This window comes from Microtus ochrogaster, linkage group LG8, assembly GCF_000317375.1.
Source record: "Microtus ochrogaster isolate Prairie Vole_2 linkage group LG8, MicOch1.0, whole genome shotgun sequence".
NCBI lineage: Eukaryota > Metazoa > Chordata > Mammalia > Rodentia > Cricetidae > Microtus > Microtus ochrogaster.
The window spans coordinates 24573498-24590132 of record NC_022033.1 but is presented as its reverse complement, the minus strand read 5'-3'; the positions used below and the strand labels follow the sequence as shown (position 1 = coordinate 24590132).

General features: G+C 51.5%; 1 protein-coding gene across 1 annotated transcript in view; it reads right to left on the bottom strand.

The window, feature by feature from the left end:
* Positions 1–16635, bottom strand: part of Angpt4 (angiopoietin 4) — a 33467-nt gene that overhangs the window by 6991 nt on the left and 9841 nt on the right. Inside the window, exons 2-6 of the mRNA XM_005363176.1 lie at positions 10547–10702; positions 8907–9019; positions 7017–7255; positions 3412–3527; positions 988–1089 (exon numbers count right to left, since the gene is read on the bottom strand). Coding sequence (XP_005363233.1) covers positions 988–1089; positions 3412–3527; positions 7017–7255; positions 8907–9019; positions 10547–10702 — 726 coding nt within the window. The remainder of the gene's footprint in view (positions 1–987; positions 1090–3411; positions 3528–7016; positions 7256–8906; positions 9020–10546; positions 10703–16635) is intronic.

Below are 16635 nucleotides of genomic sequence, written 5' to 3'. Positions count from 1 at the left end.
GGAGGAGGAGGAGGAGGAGGAGGAGGAAGAGAAATTTGTCTTGTAGGTGTGTTATAGATGTGTACAAAGATGAAGAAATTTGTAGAGGCTAGTGGCGTGCACCTTTAATCCTGTACTCAGGAAGCAGAGACAGGTGTGTTCGAGGCCAGCCTGATCTACAGAATGAGTTCCAGGAAAATCAGTACTATGTAAAGAGATACTGTCTCAAAAGAAAATCTATTTAAGCCATATAGTCAGGGATAATGGGGAGTTTTTTTTCCTGTTTTATTCTTTGCATTATTTTTGTGTATATGAACGTGTGTATATATGTGTGCTGTATGTGTGTGCACATGCGTGTGCATGTGTGTTTATGTGTGCTATGTGCGTGTGTGCACATGTGCTGTGTGCAGCTATGTGTGTATGCTGTGGGTTGTGTGTGTGTTCGTGCGTGTGCATGTGCTGTCTGTGTGTGTGCACAGTCCAGAGGTCAACCCCAGGTGTCACTCCTCAGGGGCTCTCCTCTTTGTTTTGAGATAGGATCTCTCAGTGGCCTGGAGCTGGATGGTTCACTAGGCTAGTGAGTCTTGAACTCCAGAGATCTGTCTGTCTGCATCTCCAGATCTGGAACCCCAGGTGTGTGCCACCCTTCTTGGCTTTCTTATATAGATTCTGGGGATCAAACTTAGGTTCCTGTGTTCACCTGGCGAGCATTTCACCTACTGAGCTGCCTCTCCAGTCCCTCCTTTGGGGTCTTTGAAAAGAGTTACCAACATGCATGTGATACTTTCCCAAATATTAAAACAAAAATAAAAATACATTCTTCGGATGCATAAGAAATGTCAAAAGAGGATTCAGTTTGAGACCGGGATTTGGAAAAACAAATGAGCCAGGACAGTTGACTTTAGGTGAGCAGGCCGTTCACCCTGGGGAGAGGTAAGGGTGTACCAGTCCCCACCCACAGCATCCCTTGCCCAAACTGGACTGGGAGCCCCCGGGACAGCATATTACCTCTTTGTATTCCTCCCAGGTCTTCTGGAAACTCATGCTTCCATCCTGCCTGCGCTGGATGAGAGTCCAGCCGCCTCCATCAGTCTCCATGTCACAAAACACCTGGCGGGGGAAACACAACACAGCTGGAAGCTCTTGGAGGCGCTGAGAGCCAACTCTCTGCCAGCCTAAAAGTAACTCGGCTGAACTCTGTTCCTCTCCAGCAGCAGTGAACCTGGGGTCAAGGGCATCAGGAAAATCTACCAAGGAGGCAGGTGAGGGACACCCTCTCAGAGCCTCCTCCTCGTTTGCCAAGCGGGGGTGTTAATACTGTGACCTCTTCACATCCCTGTTCTCCACAAACAATGCAAACTATCACAAACATTCTGAATAGAGGCTGCACATACACGGGGTGCTTCTCAGTTGTTAGTACTGCAGGGGTGCAGCCAGGGTCAGAGTTCATGCTAGACACCTGGCAGAAACAACTCGAGGGAGGAAGGACTTATTTTGCTCATGGCTTAAGAGTGTTTTCAGGGACACAATTGCTTGGCATTCTGTCCTGGAACAAAATGCGATAGGTGCAAGTGTGTGCGCGCGTGTGCACGTGCATGTGCTTGTGTGTATGTGTGCATGTGTGTTGTGTGTTTTATGTGCGTGTGTGTCGCTTCAATTCATGGTAGACAGGAAGCAGAGAGTGAAGAAGGACTGAGGTTTGACAGGTGTGCTCCTACTGACTTCTTCCAACTAGGCTCTACTACCTGTGCTTTTTGGAACCTTCCAGAATAGCACCACCAGCTGAAAGCCAAGTACTCAGCTCACGACCTCATGAGGTGGAACCATAGCAAGCAGAGGGAATTTGGATACAGTGTAGACTCGGAAGCGCTCTTCCTATGGAAAGACTGGATGAAGGTCTTCTGAGCGCCTTGATGCTAACCTCTGTTTAAGGCAGGGGTTGGATGTGTGATTAAGACACAAGGGCCTTTCTTCCAAAGGGCTTGCAGCCTAGCACAGCTGACTCTTTCAAGCCTGACTTTGCTCACACACTCTTCCAATTGGTTCAGTCCATGTTCATCAAACAACGAGCACGGGTGTTATTGGTAAATGGGAGATAGATAGATCAGCTCGCAGAGTTGGCTGCTCTGAAGGAGGCTCTGACAGGGCAGGCTGACTACTGGGGGTGGGACTGCTTGAGTAGCTACAAGGAGACAGTCCCTGGAGACTCCTGGAAAGCTTCCTGGAAGAGGTGCTTCTGGAAGGGGGTATCAGATGATGATGTGCTTCTAAGTAGAGATGGATGGAGAGAGAGAGAGAGAGAGAGAGAGAGAGAGAGAGAGAGAGAGAGAGAGAGAGAGAGAGAGAGCAGGAGTGGGGCTCAGCAGGTCCACAGAGGGAGGGAAGGAGGGAAGGCAGGGCACCTGTTGTGGTGAGCGCAAAGGGTACAGGAAGCCCAGAGAGGTGTGCAGCTAAGCAAGACCAAAGACACACTGAGGTCTGAGCTCAGAAGGCTTCCCTTCCAGGCCAGCTCCTGTGTCTCCATTAGGGGTCCCAAATTCCAGCCATTCACATCTGCCCACATTCTACCACAACTTACTCAACTTCACACGACACATTTACTTTCAAAGTGCTGGCATTTCTGGGCTCACACCCACAGGGCAAACACCCATTGGAAAGGAAGACTTATCAGCATTGCAGAGGGAAAGCCAGAGACACTCGCTCTGTCTGGATGGCAGTGAACAGCGAGGAAAGCAAGAGTGTTGTGAAGAAACAGCTAGATTCTGCCAGGGCAAGTTCCTTGGCTTGATCTCTGTGTGGAGAGGGGAGTGTGGCAGGTTATATAGAAACACAGAAGTCAGTCTGGGGTCAAACCAGGCTACTGCCTCCAATATATGCAGAAAAGTCAGTTTGGTACCGCAAAAGGACCACTCCCATTCCCTCTCACCTGCCCTGAACCTTGCTCCTGACATCCGTACTTCCTCTGACTCTCTATCGTGGATGAGTGTCAAGCTCAGGGCTACCTTGGAGCCTCTCACCAGGTGGCACCCCACCCCCAGTCAGCCCGTCACCAGCTTCATAGACCCAACTCCTGCTTCTCCTGGACTGTGTAAATGGAATAACTTGCTTGGACAAAGACAAACAGGAGTGCCTAGGGCTGTCAGTTACGTGAGCAGCTGGCCATCTTTACCAACAAAAAACAATTTCCTGAGATTCTGCTTCGAAGCCTGCTTCTGGAGAAGACCGAGATAAAGGCTATACTGCCGGCTTTTGTCAACGTCTGCTTCCTCCCTTCCTCAGAAACCTGCCTGGTGAGAGTTTCCAGAAGCAGGGCTCCCTCCTTCTCTGGGCTCTCAGATGGTGGTGATAAAGCCTAGTATTGATGGGGTGGGTGGGGCGGGAGAGTCTGTCAGAGAAGCCCTCAGTTCAGCACCATCTTCAGGAGCCCCTAACCTTGAGAGGCTTTGTCATGTTGGCCACATGGATGGTGTAGACGCCGCTGGCATTGGCCCCGGAGCGCTTGATCTCTGCACAGTCCTGGAACAGCTGCTTAGGGACCTTTAAGGAGACTGCAGTGGGACAAAGCAAACGTCAGCTGGAGGGCCAGGCATGGCAGTGCACATCTGGAATGCCAGCACTTGGGTAGCAGAGGTAGGAACATCTTGAATTTGAGACCTACCTGGATCATAAGATCTTGTTTCAAAATAAAGGAAGGAGGGAAAGGAAGAAGAGAAGGAGAGAGGAAGACTGAGAGAGGGAGAGAGAAGAAAACATCAGCTGGAAGTGAGCGAGGAGAGAGAGGAGACCAGGCTGCCACACCTGCCTGCTCTGTGTACACTCTGACTGGGGTGGTATGGAGACAGGAAGATGAAGGTCTCTTCCAGGAGGGGATGGTGAGCTGGGACCATCCACGTGAGGTGGGGGGTGTGTGGAGGAGATCAACATGTTATCAATATCCCCACATAGGAACAGCTCTCAGTGCAGGGGATGGGGCGAAGGAAAGGTTATCTGTGTCCACTGCGAGATCAGGGGACACTGGCACAGACAGGGTGAGGAAGGAATGGACAGCAAGAAGCCTGGGTTTCTGCAGGCTCAGCAACTTCAAATGCCAGCCGGAGAAACCTGGCTGCAGGGCTGTGGCACAGTGCTCTGTCTAGGTGGATTGGCTGGAGCAGGATGCCCAAAGCAGGCAAACTGGAGCTGGGCTGCCATGTTCCAGCACATGGAGAGGGCAGGTGACACCTGCCACCCACTGAGACACTTCCTACATTACAGGGCAGGAAGGTGAAGCACAGGATGAGGACTGACTCACGGGCTCTCAGCCTCTCCCTCCTGTGGAGCCTGGGCTTTCCTGTGGCCCACAGACAGGCTGGATCCCCTGCAGCCCCAGTTAGAGATCACTCACTCTGCTCTTCCTGTCTTCAAGGGCCCAGCCTACTCCCTAAGCAATGTGTTCTTGAGACCAGAAGGCTATTAATTTAATGACTAGACTCTACCATGACCCTCTGGACACACAGGGAGTTAAAAATCGTCTGTCTCACGTAGTAGGCTTGGGATGGGATTCTACTAGATCCCAATCTCTCTGGGAGGCAGGTACCGAGGAATGGAGTTGAAGTTGAGGAGGGGTGATTATCAACACAAATAAAAAGACAGGTTGCTACTGGGGGCGGGAATTCCTTTTTGGGCCTTACACCTGCATGGTGGCTCCCAAATTCTGGCATTGGAAGACATCTGAAGGAGGCCATTCCATACCACAAATGAAATCCCAGAATGTTTCCTGAGCAGGGGTCTCCAGTGCCAACATGTCAGCAGCCCCCAGACCCTCACAGCCCATGGGAATTGGGAGGCCAGACAAATACAGGGGAGGTACTGTCTTAGAGGTAAGCAGGGACAGGACATGCTGTACCTAACACATCAGGGCAGAGCTGGGAACTGGCCTGGGTTCTCTAACTATTCTCTCCAGGATTCTGCTCACCGACCATTTCCTCAGTGAGCAACAAGAGCAGCCCAATGACAGTGCCTTTACTTGGAACCATTGTGCTGGAGGGTTTCCTAGGAAGTCAGCTTCTGCTGAGAGCATCTTGGGGTGCAGAAAAATAATTCAGGGGACAGCATAAAAATAAAATGGGACTGATATGTCAGTGAAACAGTTGGGTGGAATGTGTACCCAGTGCTAACGCTGTCCGGTTCCACCCCCTTCTGGCTCTAGGCGCCATGCAAAGCCCCTGTGGTCTTTGGTGTGTTCTCTGCACAGGAGCTTCTGGAGGCTCCTGTCCTATCATGTAAGTGAGAGAGGTTGGGTGAGTTATGAGGTGAGGGAAGCAGCCAGGCTTGAACTTTGCTCCCTCTACTGGTTAACCCTTCCCCTCTCCACCCTTTCCTGGGGTTGGGTGTCTCATCTGAGTACAGGGAAGCTGGGCAGATGGATTGCTGCACCGTGGTTGCTATCACATGGACGGGGCTGTGTCCCTGTTCTCACTTTGTGACTCTGAGATAGCCAGGAATTTTTCCCCTCTTCTCCACAGCCGTCACTGGCTGGGAGGAAGCTCTGCAGAGCAAGAGGCTGGCTGCCCACCCGGCTTCAGCTCGTACTGTCCCATCCTTCCCTCAGCTCCTATTCACTCAGCCTCCCATGGGTTCTCCATCCATACGGAGGGCAAAAGCAACTCCCAGAAGTCTTTTCCTGGTGACAGTCAGGCAAGTGGGCAGGTGTTTGGACAGCGAGGGGTGGGTGCTTGACACACCCTCCCCCTGGGCTCAGGGAATAGACCTTCAGCCACAGCGGGAGCAGCCTAGCTGCAGGCCTGCAGGGAAAGGCACCAGCCCTGGCCCTGGCCCTGCCTGTGAGAAAGCCACACATGGGACTCATTCAGATTGTCTCGCTGCCAAGGCTGTGCACAACCCCATAATGGCTCTGGTCATTGCGTATCCTGTGGGCTAGAAGGCATCTACTTCTCCCACTCAAGGCTTCCCTGGCCTGCTGGGCTTAGGGAGAAGCCAGGAGGATCCTTTGCCCCACTTCTCTACCAGCCTGGAACTCCTCCAAGTGCTTAAAGTTGGGTACCTTACCAAAGGTCCAGCCTCCCCCAAGGTGGTTGCTGATTGCCCTACAGCAGGAGGCTCTTTGGTATCTCACCACCAAGCCAGTATCCATTCCATACAACCTGTGCTTTCTGAAAGAAGTCCTACCCCACCCAGCCCCTCTCGTGCCCCTGCTGGCCTTAGGCTGAAGTACCCTCTTCCTGGCTCAGTCCCTTAGCCTTCTGAGCTGTGGAAGCTGTCGGTGGACAGCTTAGAGTACCTGGCATACAGTGGGCCCTCAATGGAGAAGCGTTAGTCCCCCTTCCCCTGAGATCTGCCAAGCGGTAGGAAATTTTGCAGGAGTCAGTGACCGTGACAGCTGTGTGCTGCTGAGTTCCTGCCACCCAAGGCTCTGCCTGGCACACAGTGGGTGCTCAATAAATGCTTATTGTCTGGGAGACCGCAGATGGAACTGGATGTGCTAGAGAGGACCGTGGAGCAAGGTGGGCATGTTTCTGTGGCAGCCTGGGTTTGCCACATTCTTCCCAGCTCCATATGGCTCTCCAGGTCTAGCGGCAGGAACGCTAAGGGGAGCAAACTCTTGGGACTTATTGTGTCCAACCCCTCCATTTTATGGGGAAGCTGAGGCCTGGAGAGGCATGTAGCAAGCGAAGCAAGAGGAGCTGGGTGGCTGGGTATAGTGGCACATGGCTTTAATTTGACACTTGGAAGGCAGAAGCAGGTGAATCTCTGTGAGTTTGAGGCCAGCCTGGTCTACATAACAAGTTCCAACCCAGAGCTATCAGTTAAGAGCTGTTTTAAAAGAAAAAGAAGAAAAAAAAAGAAAAGAAAAAGGGGAACCGAGACACAGACTAGTTTGCATAGGCTATGGTTGTCTGTGTTGTTACCTCACTTCTATTCAGCAGATGAGCAGATGGGGAAACTGAGGACAGGAGTGGAACAGGGGTATAGCTAAGGTCTCTTCCCTCCCCTCCTTGGATCTCTATCCCAACCCACGCACACCCACTGCTGTTTACCAGTGCGCTGGTTCTGGGCTACAAGGCGGGCCAAGCGTTGTACTAACTCCATCAGCTGCTGCTGCTGCTGCTGCAGGGAGCTGGAGTTGCTGCTGAGGGCCTGCAGGTGGTTCTTTAGTTTAGTCAGGGTCCCTGTCTGCCGGCCGAGGAGGTTCTGCAGTTGTTCCCTCTTGTCTTGGAGGCTGTTCATCTGGGCCTCGTGCTGAGCTTCCAAAGCCTGCAGCCTGCTCTCCAGTGCCCTGCCAGGTAGGACACAGGGAGGCTCATGTCTCTTGGCAGGGATGCAAGGTCTCTTTCCCCAACGCTCATCCCACCCACTGCTTCCTTGGGGCTGAGTATGACAGCTACACACACAGTGCAGTGGCTCAGACACGCTCAGTCTGTGACTGCTGCAGGATCACACAGCCTTGTAGTCTGTGTCCTCTGCAGCTCGGATCACGAGGAGAGAGAGGCCATGGAGTCACAGGAATAGGAGTGAATAGAGGGACAGGGACACATGACTGGGGTGCATTGCTAGTGTTTCTTTAGTTGTTCACTTGCAGGGCTGGGGTGGAAGTCAGGCCCTGGGTCATACTATGTGAGTATTCCACTTCCGAGTTGAGCCTCATACAGCTCCATTAGCACAATAAGCCCAAGGCATAACCTGGTATAAAAAGCAAAGACACATTTAAGAAAAGAAAGCTTTCCAGCCATCTCTTCCTCTCTAGGAGTTCTCTCCTGTCTGTGGGAGGTGAGGTATGAGAGCACTGGTCGCATCTCTGGGCGGATTAGTGAGAAGCTGGAAATGGGGACTGGGAAATAGACTCGGAGCAACTCTGGGAAGCTGGAGAAAGGAACAACATGTGCATCACTCAACTGCAGAACCACGCTCTGGGCTTTGGGTGTTGGGTTTCCCTGCCTTGTCTCTACCCCAGCGCTGTTTTTGTCTGTGTAAATTCAGGTGTCCCCAGTGCACACTAGTCCAGAGCACCAGACTGACCGTGAGGACAGACGCTGGGGACTGCTTTCTCCAGGACGGGGGCGTGAATGGTCAGGTCAGGCTGTGTACTGACAGTTATGGCAGCCAGTTAAAGTTCACAATGTGGACTGAAAGGTGTAAAAATTCTATCTTAATAAAGTAATGAAAATCTAAAATAGGCCAGATAGTAGTGGTGCAGGCCTTTAATCCCAGCACTCGGGAGGCAGAGGCAGGTGGATCTCTGTGAATTTGAGGCCAGCCTGGTCTAGAAAAGCTAGTTCCAGGACAGCTAGGACTGTTACACAGAGAAACCCTGTCTCGAAAAACCAAGAACAACAATAAAAAGAAAATTAAAACAGGAAGAGAGAGATGGGTGTGGGGGGCACAAGCCGATCATGCCAGTACCAGAGGCTGAGGCAGGAGCATAGTAAGACTAAAGACAGCTGGGCTACAAGGTGAAAACCCACTTCAAGCAAAACAAACTGACAGCCAACCAACAAACAAACAAAACCAACAACATAAACTCCAAACAAGGGCAGTGTGTGGGGGCTGGGGGAGGAGACTGAGGGTTGACGCAGAGGTGGAGAGCTTGTTAGCATGTGCAAGGAACTGGGATCTATCGCCAGCACCATGACAAGAAGGAGAGTGGGAAGGGAAAGAATCAAAGGAAAATGACAGTCTCTGTCAATACCAAATCTGGGAGCCAGGCCTGGTGCTGCCTGGGCTAAGCCCCACCCTATCATCACCAGGGCTTGTTTGGATGCCAAACCTAGTTCTGATCTTTATTTATCCCAACCTTACCCCAGCTTTGTCCCTCATCCTAGCTCCATGCCACAGTGGTCCTTCACCCAAGAGCAAATCCAGGCCCCAGCCCCATCCCGATGTTGGGGAGCTCTAGCTTCTTGCCTAGCTCCAACCCCGCCCTCGCTCACCTGTTGCGACTTTGTAGCCGCTGCAGCTCTTGGCTCTGCATCAGCACCTGTCTTTCCAGCTTGTTGGTGGTCAGTAAGTTCTCCAGCGTTATGTGTGATGTCTGGTTTGGGACCTGTCTCAACAAGCAGGAGGATTGTGGGGGCATTGCTATATAGGCCCAAGGGCCTGCTGCCACTCTTGAAACTTACTAACCCACTGCAACCTAAGCTATGAGTTTCCATAGCTACTAGCTAACTACTATTCACAGGCCCTCCCTCATTCATCCAGTTTCTGATTTGCCCTTCCTCATTACTGCTATTGCACGCCAATGCCAATCTTCTAGCCGTCTGGGCTCCAGAGGCATATCCTTGACCCCACATGAAATGGGTCTATCAGCCCCATCTTCCAAATGGCCCCTCACCACTTCCTTTCCCCCTAAGGCCACATGGCATCTTGGCTTCTCCTAGTTAGCTTCAGCTGTCAACTTGACAGCCCAGGGTTCTCGAGGGAGTCCCAGTTAGAAGAGTGCTTCTCTCAGATTGGCCTGAGGGTATGTCTGTGGGGAATTTTCTGGATTGTTGATTGACTTAGAAGGGCCCAGCCCTCTAAGGATGATCCTACTCCTGGGCAGGTGGTCCCGAGCCGTATAAGAAAGCAAAGTGGGCCCGCCGTGGACAGCAAGCCATTGTGCAACATTGATCCATGGTTCCTGCCTCTGTTCCTGCTTGAGTTCCTGCCCTCATTTCCCTCGATGATGGACTGTTAACCGGAAGCAAAAGTTAAATAAACTCTTTTTCTCTCTATGTTGCTTTTAGTCATGGTGTTTATCATAGCAACAGAAAGCCAGCTAGCTCACTGTCTGCTGCCTCTCATCCAGTGTCCTGCGCTGGCCTCACCAGGTGCCTTGCTCTTGCCTTTCCTCCTTCATCCCTTTCCTACAAAGCGGTCTGAGGCAGCCTTTCATGCTGTGGCCCCTCTGCTCAGAACCCTTCCATGGAAAGCTCATCCTCACTGGGCCCCTGACTCAGTTTCCATCTGTTGTTTCCTTGTTCTGTCTCTCAGGCCATTGCCCTCCTCCATATTCCTGGAGCAGCCCAGCCTCTACCTCTGAGCTTTTATGTATGCTGTTCTCCCTGTCTGCTGTATTCTTCCTAGCAACTTGGTACACATCCTATTAGCACTATATCCCGGTGTCCTTCTGACCTTGCTGTCTGGACTCATCGCCTCCCATTCTACCCATGCACCCAGCACACCCCTCTTTCTCTCTGTGCCATGCTGGCTCCCTGGCACTGCCACTGAGTAACACACAGGGGCCGTGTATCCCACTTGCCTTCTTGGTGGGGTCCAGGTCAACAGAAGTTTGACAGTTTTGCTTACGGCTCTAGCCTGGATCTGGGGTCTCACGTGGTATCTGGCACACACGAGGGCTTTAGCAAACAGTTGCTCCTTCCTCCCCACTCCATTTGCTCCCTCTTTTGCTCCCCAGTGCCCAGTCCAGTCTTGTCACTGAGCTTTCACAGAGAAGTCCGACCCAGGACTGCAGTTTAGAGCAAGATGACCAGCTCTGTGGATGTGTCATCAGAGAGAGGAGGCCAGGGGACTTCAGGCCTCACTGGGACAGTGGCAGAAAAAGGAAGCCCTCTGGTGGCTCTCCTGTTACCTGGGCCTCCACAGAAGTCAACTTGTGGGTCTGAGCCACAGTCTGGTTCACGACGTCGGCACTCGGTGCTAGCACGGTGCTTGTCTGGTTCGGGTCTGTGTGCTGTTTGGCCTGCACCAGGTTTGACCTCAAACTCCTCAGGATGGACTTCTCCAGCTGTAGGGAGACAGAGGGCTGCAGTGACAGGGCAGGGGCTGGGAGGAGCCTCCTGTCGCTCCCTCCTACAAAGCTGCATGGCAGAGTACGGAGCAGCAGCTAGGGTAGACCCCAGGCTGAGACTGTGCCCTGTCAGGCCAGTGTTTCCCTTCCCTAGGTTTCCCCCACTGGCTTCTGTCTTTATTCTTGTTGCAAACCATCTGTCCCCCGCTGGACAGCCAGAAGGGTCCTGTTGAAACTAGGTGAGCCACACCCCTCCTTTGTTCTACGTTACCCCAGGGTTCCCATCTTATAGGAAAAGCTAAAAAATCTGGATTTGCTGTTTCCTCCAGAGCCAGTCCACTCCCTCCTCCATCCTTCCCTTCATCTCTCGTTCTACTCCAGAGGCTGTGCTCCACGCATCCCTCCAAGACAGCCACCTGCCCACCTCAGGCCTTTCCACATGCTACGTCCCCTGTACTCTCTCCGGAACCTCTCCACTCACACGGTCACTCCCTCATGTCATTTCACTGACATCACACTTACCAGTCCTCAGTACCCTCCAGAGTGTCAGTTACAGGAAGCCAGGGATACAGTCTTGCTCAATATTTCATCTCCAATATCTAACACACCACCAGGTATACAGTGGCTACTCAATAATTGTGTTCAAGGAAGTGATAGGAAAACGGGTTCAGCAAGGATCAGAGTGTAGCCCTCATGCCTTGCCTTTCCCCAGCTTCCTAAGGGAGAACTGGCCTATGGCAGAGGAGGGTTGGGAGGGCTCACATCTTTTCTTTGTACAGGTTTCCGTGTCCATCTGCCAAACCGAACTTTCTTTTAGTCCTGCTGTCTGCCAAATGGCTGAACTCATAGCATCCAAGGAAGGGCCCTGGATGCCTTGAGCTGGCTTGCTTTTTTTGGCAGGGCTGTTATTCTTCCTGAGAGGCCATGGCGCTGGTGTGCTGGGAAGCCAAGATCAAGCTGGAGAGCTGAACAGCGAGTTCCCAGGCTGAGCCTCTGCCTCACTGCTCCTGGCTGCACTCATTGACTGGGTCCCTCTGTCTCTCAGGCCAGAACTCAGGCTTCCTTAAGATCCACAGGGGCCACTCAAAGGGGCCCTTGGAAGGCCAGGGCTCTCAAGGAGGGATGGGGATCTTGAATGGGGGTCTGGCTCCCTTGGGCTGATTCCTTCTTCATTCTCCGACTCCTCTGCCCACCCTCCCTCGTCTCTCCTCTGCCCACCCATCTCTTTCTGCCATGAGCACTTCCCGTGTATGCTCCACTGCCAAGACCCAGCGGGCATAGGAAGAGCACTGGGAAAGCCTAGAGAGTGGTCCATGGATCAGCCTCAACTGGAGCTGGTTAGAAACGTGGGTTTCCAGACCTGGTCCAATACTACCGAACGTGGAGCAGCTGTGTGTTCTTTATAAAACTGAGACCTTGAAGTGGAGACACAAGGAAGATGTGTGGAGCAGCCTGGAGCATCGCCAGGCCTCTGCCCTCATCTTCCTTCTTCCTCTGCATCATCACTTTTTTTTTTAAAGATTTATTTATTTATTGTGTATACAACATTCTGCCTCCATGTATGCCCACACGACAGAAGAGGGCGCCAGATCTCATTACAGATGGTTGTGAGCCACCATGTGGTTGCTGGGAATTGAACTCAAGACCTCTGGAAGAGCAGCTAGTGCTCTTAACCACTGAGCCATCTCTCCAGCCCTCCCTAACCCTCTCTTGCAGCACATGGAGGATATGTGCTCACAGATCCATCTAATAACTAGGACCCGCTCCCTCCAGTTGCCTCCCAGTTTCTCTATCCCCGGAGTCTTGGTCTTTACCTTCTGTCTTGTTTGAGACAGGGTCTCTTGTCTACCCCTGCCGATTAACTGGCCTGAGAGCTACTGGGGGATTTCTCCTGTCTCATTCTCCCCTGTTGCAGGAGGGCTGGAATGGCAGACATGTGCTACAAGCACCTTGCTTTCCTTGGGTTCTGGGGATCCAAACTCAGGCTTGTGTGGCGAGGGCTCTATCTGTTGGGTTCCATCCCTAGTCCTGCCAAGATCCTTTAATTCACCTTGTCGTGATCTCCTTGACCCCTTATCTCCTATTGTAACTATCACCAGCATAGCTGCAGGACACACATACAATCAAACACACTCTCCTCTTAGAACCGGGGCACTGCTGAATCCTCCTTCTCATGGTTTCTTTGCCTTTTTATCCCTTCTTTCCCTAGGCCAGGGGTCCTCGAGAGGGGACCAGACAGTCCGTGAAGAGATTTCAGGAGTCCACGGCATTGAGTGAGTGCAAGGTGACACTGGACATGGATTTGTGATTGCAATTTGACATTTCCATCAAATGTAGTTCAGGCCACAAAGATGAGCTGGCCCAGCATGTCCTGTGACTCCATGACAAAGAGAAATTCTGAATGCTTGCATCCTTAGCCGGATATCTACAGAACCCCACTGGATGGGGCAACAGTTTCACTGTCAATTTGGTCTTTAATATTTAGATTATAGCTACAGTATTAGTAGATGCTCTTCTAAGGGCCTTGATTTTAGTTTTTCTTTTGTGTGTGTGTTTGTGTGGTTTTTTGAGACAGGGTCTTGCTCTATAGCCCAGAACTTAGGAGACTGGTCTTGAGTTCACAACAACCCCCCTGTTTTAGCCTCCTGAGTGCTGGGGTCATGGGCATGTACCACCATCCCTAGTTGAATGTATATGTTTCTAAGAAAATGCATAGGCTCTCTCTGGGGCCAGACACTGAAGGACTCAGCTCTTCAAAGCCCTGGGATACTGCACGTGTGCTTTGGCCACTCCTGAGACTTTCATAGTTCATGACTTACCATTTCCTATGAGGAATTCTTCCTGGGCACCTCTCCATAGCTACACAAGTTTCAGACAAGCATCTCTAAAACTGGATATGGGAATTCCAGCACTTGGAGGTAGACAAGGGGCTGTGTAATATAAGAGTATCTGCAGCTGCCTAGTGAATTCAAAGCCAGCCTGGGCTACCTTGAAACCCTGTCTCAAAAACAAATGAGTAGAGAAGGAAATAAAGAAATGAGCACCAAACAACTAGCTTTTCCCGTGCCCAGCAGAGGCCCAAGTCCTCCCTCTTTCCCTGTCCCTGGATCTCAGTCCTCTCTCCTTTTTGTTCCTCTCAGCGAATGGCCCCACCCAATCCTGAAGGCCCAAACCCAGACCTTAATCTTGACTTCTTTTCTGTTCATCCCACACATCCTGCTATTAAGTCTATCTGCTGAGCTCCCAGGAAGAACTTCCAGTCTGTTCACCTCCTCCCTCAGCTCCCCAGGGACACTACTGGGTGGCTGGCTGGGGCCCACCAGTGGCTAGGGTGCACGGAGCAGTGCCAGCTCTGCCTGTTGACTCTGCTCAACATGAACCTTCTAGAACTTGGGTCAGATGCAGACTCCAGGGCCCTGAGCTTCTACTTAGACAGTCAGCAGCAAGTTCATTTCTGAGGGAGAACTTTCCAGAGAGCTCTCTACACGTCAGGGCTGACGTGGATTCTACACACTGTAGGTTTCAAGTTAAAACAAACACACATAGAGGAAAGCCCTGGTTCCATGAGGTCTCCCTCAGTCTATAGAGCCGGTTAGGGTCCTCTTGAGTGATTAGGGCTCCCTAAAAGCAGACTCACTGATTTTCCCCACTGGGCCTGTGACTGTAAGTAGTTGGGCGGGGCTTAAGCCATCCACAGCTGTATCCTGTTATCCAGTCGGCTAGCCCACCCACTGGCCTGGGCCCTCAGCAGATAATCCCAGCCAGATGGCCTGTCAGCCAGGCTGGGGTTCTGGGTACTAAGACCAGCCTAGACAGGCAGCCAGGGCTGGCCAGGCTGAGGCACCAGTCAATGGATGTGGAAAGAAACCCTCTTGAGAACCTGACCCAGGCAGGGTTCTGCTGTTATCCGGGTATCACCCCACTAGGATCAGACTATCAGAACCTTTCCTAGCCCCTCGGAGCAGCCAATTCTCAGATCCGAACCACAGCATTCCCTATCCCCAGCGTGCACCACTCCTTCACCTTCAAGCCCCCACTCTGCTGCCTTCCTCTTTGTGCGCCCTGGAAGCGCTCTGGATGCTCCTGGACCTCACTTCCCAAATATGTTCGATGGAGGCAGTAAGTACGATCCTCTTTGGAAGAAGGCATGTGAAAAGGGCAGAGGAGAGGAGGGGAAAGGAGATGTCTCAGCAGGCAGAGACTAAGGAAGAAAGGAAGGGTCCTCCATGCAGACCCCAGTATGTAGTTTTGGTGACTGAGCAGGTCTAAGTGAGCCTGCTTTATTGCTGTTATCTATGTAGATGGATCTTAATTGGCTAAGAGCTGAATAGCTGAGCCCCAGTCACCCTGTGGGCTCCACTCCAAGAGAAGGAACAAACAAGTCCTTAGTATACACCCAGCCACAGTGACAGGCTTCCAAAGCGAAAAACACAGACTCAGTGTCTGCAGATGTGGGACCCCACCAGTGGGGCATTTGAGCAAGTCGTAATCTCCGTTCACCAGGCCTTGAGTGGGCATGTGTGTCTTCAAAGGGGCACGAGAACTTTTAGGGTTGCTGGCAATACCTTATACCATGAGATGGCAGTACATAGATTTTGCTATATGTGGATTATGCCTCAATAAAAAAAAAGAAACCCAACACAAGGTTCTAGAAAATGTCCCAGATAAATATGCATTATAATTTGAACTGTTTTCTTATACCAACATGGGATCTTGGATTTCGAGCACATACTCACTCAGGAGTATTTTTTGAACCCTTGCTACATAACCAGCCCTGCCCTTAGTATAGGGAGTCAGGGATGAGCAAAATCAACAAGTATTCTGTTTTCAGGGCCCTACTAGGCAAACAAGTCAACCTGCAGTAGTGATATACACCATGAACAAAACCAGGCAGGACGAACACTCAAGGCAAGCTGGCCAGGGTCATTTGGGCTAAGAGGAAGAGATCCTAATAGCTAGAGAAAAGTCAGGATGGAGAGGTTTCGGGTGGAGGGAAGGCAAGGATGACGGCCCCAAACAGATGGGAGTATGTGTGGGATTTGAAGGTCGATGAAGGTCGAGGCTGGTGAGAGCTATATACTCCATGTGTCTCTTTGAAGTGCATGAGGCTCAGGGTTCAGAAAAGCCACTGTTATAGCAAGAGGGTCAAGCCTTGGATCAGCGGTGGCCACCACTTGGCCTCAGACAAGTGTCTCCATCTACCTGAAACAGGGGTAATCACAGCTTCTACCCCCAGGGTTTCTAGGAGTGCTATTGAGATGACTGGGTAAACAGCTCTGTGTGGTTGTGTAACCAGCAGGTGACCAACCCTAGTACACGTATGCTCCAGTTACCTCCTGGCAATGCTGGCTGACACCACGGCCGAGCCTCTTCCGTGCTCCATGGTTTCTCTTCAGATGTGTGTGAGTGAGCATCGCCACGGCCAGAACAGAGGGCCATCCATAGTGCGGACTCACTCCTGCCACAGTGGAGATCTACTCCTGCGTGACATGGCCCTACTCTCGTGGAAGGAAGATGCGGGTGATGCATGCTGTGCGTGCACAGATGGAGAACAAGGACGGCAAGCTGTTCGCCAGCATGACCAACCTCTGGGGAGGAGTGACAGTGGGGGGACAGCCATCTTCTATTTGTATTACACATCTCAAATATGTTTGTATTTTAAAAGTGCAATGAAAGGCCAGAAAGATGGCTCAGTGTGTAAAGGAGCAGCCAAGCCTGATGACCTGACTGTGATCTCAGGAGCCCTCATGGCAGAAGAGAACCACCTCTTGCAAGTTACATTCTGACCTCCACACACATGTATGTGTGTTCGTGTTTACATGTTCGTGCGTACACACACACACACACACACCGAAATAAACGTCAAAATTATATTGTGATTGAATACAGGTATAATTAATGTATTTAGCAGCTAGTATATATGCCAGATA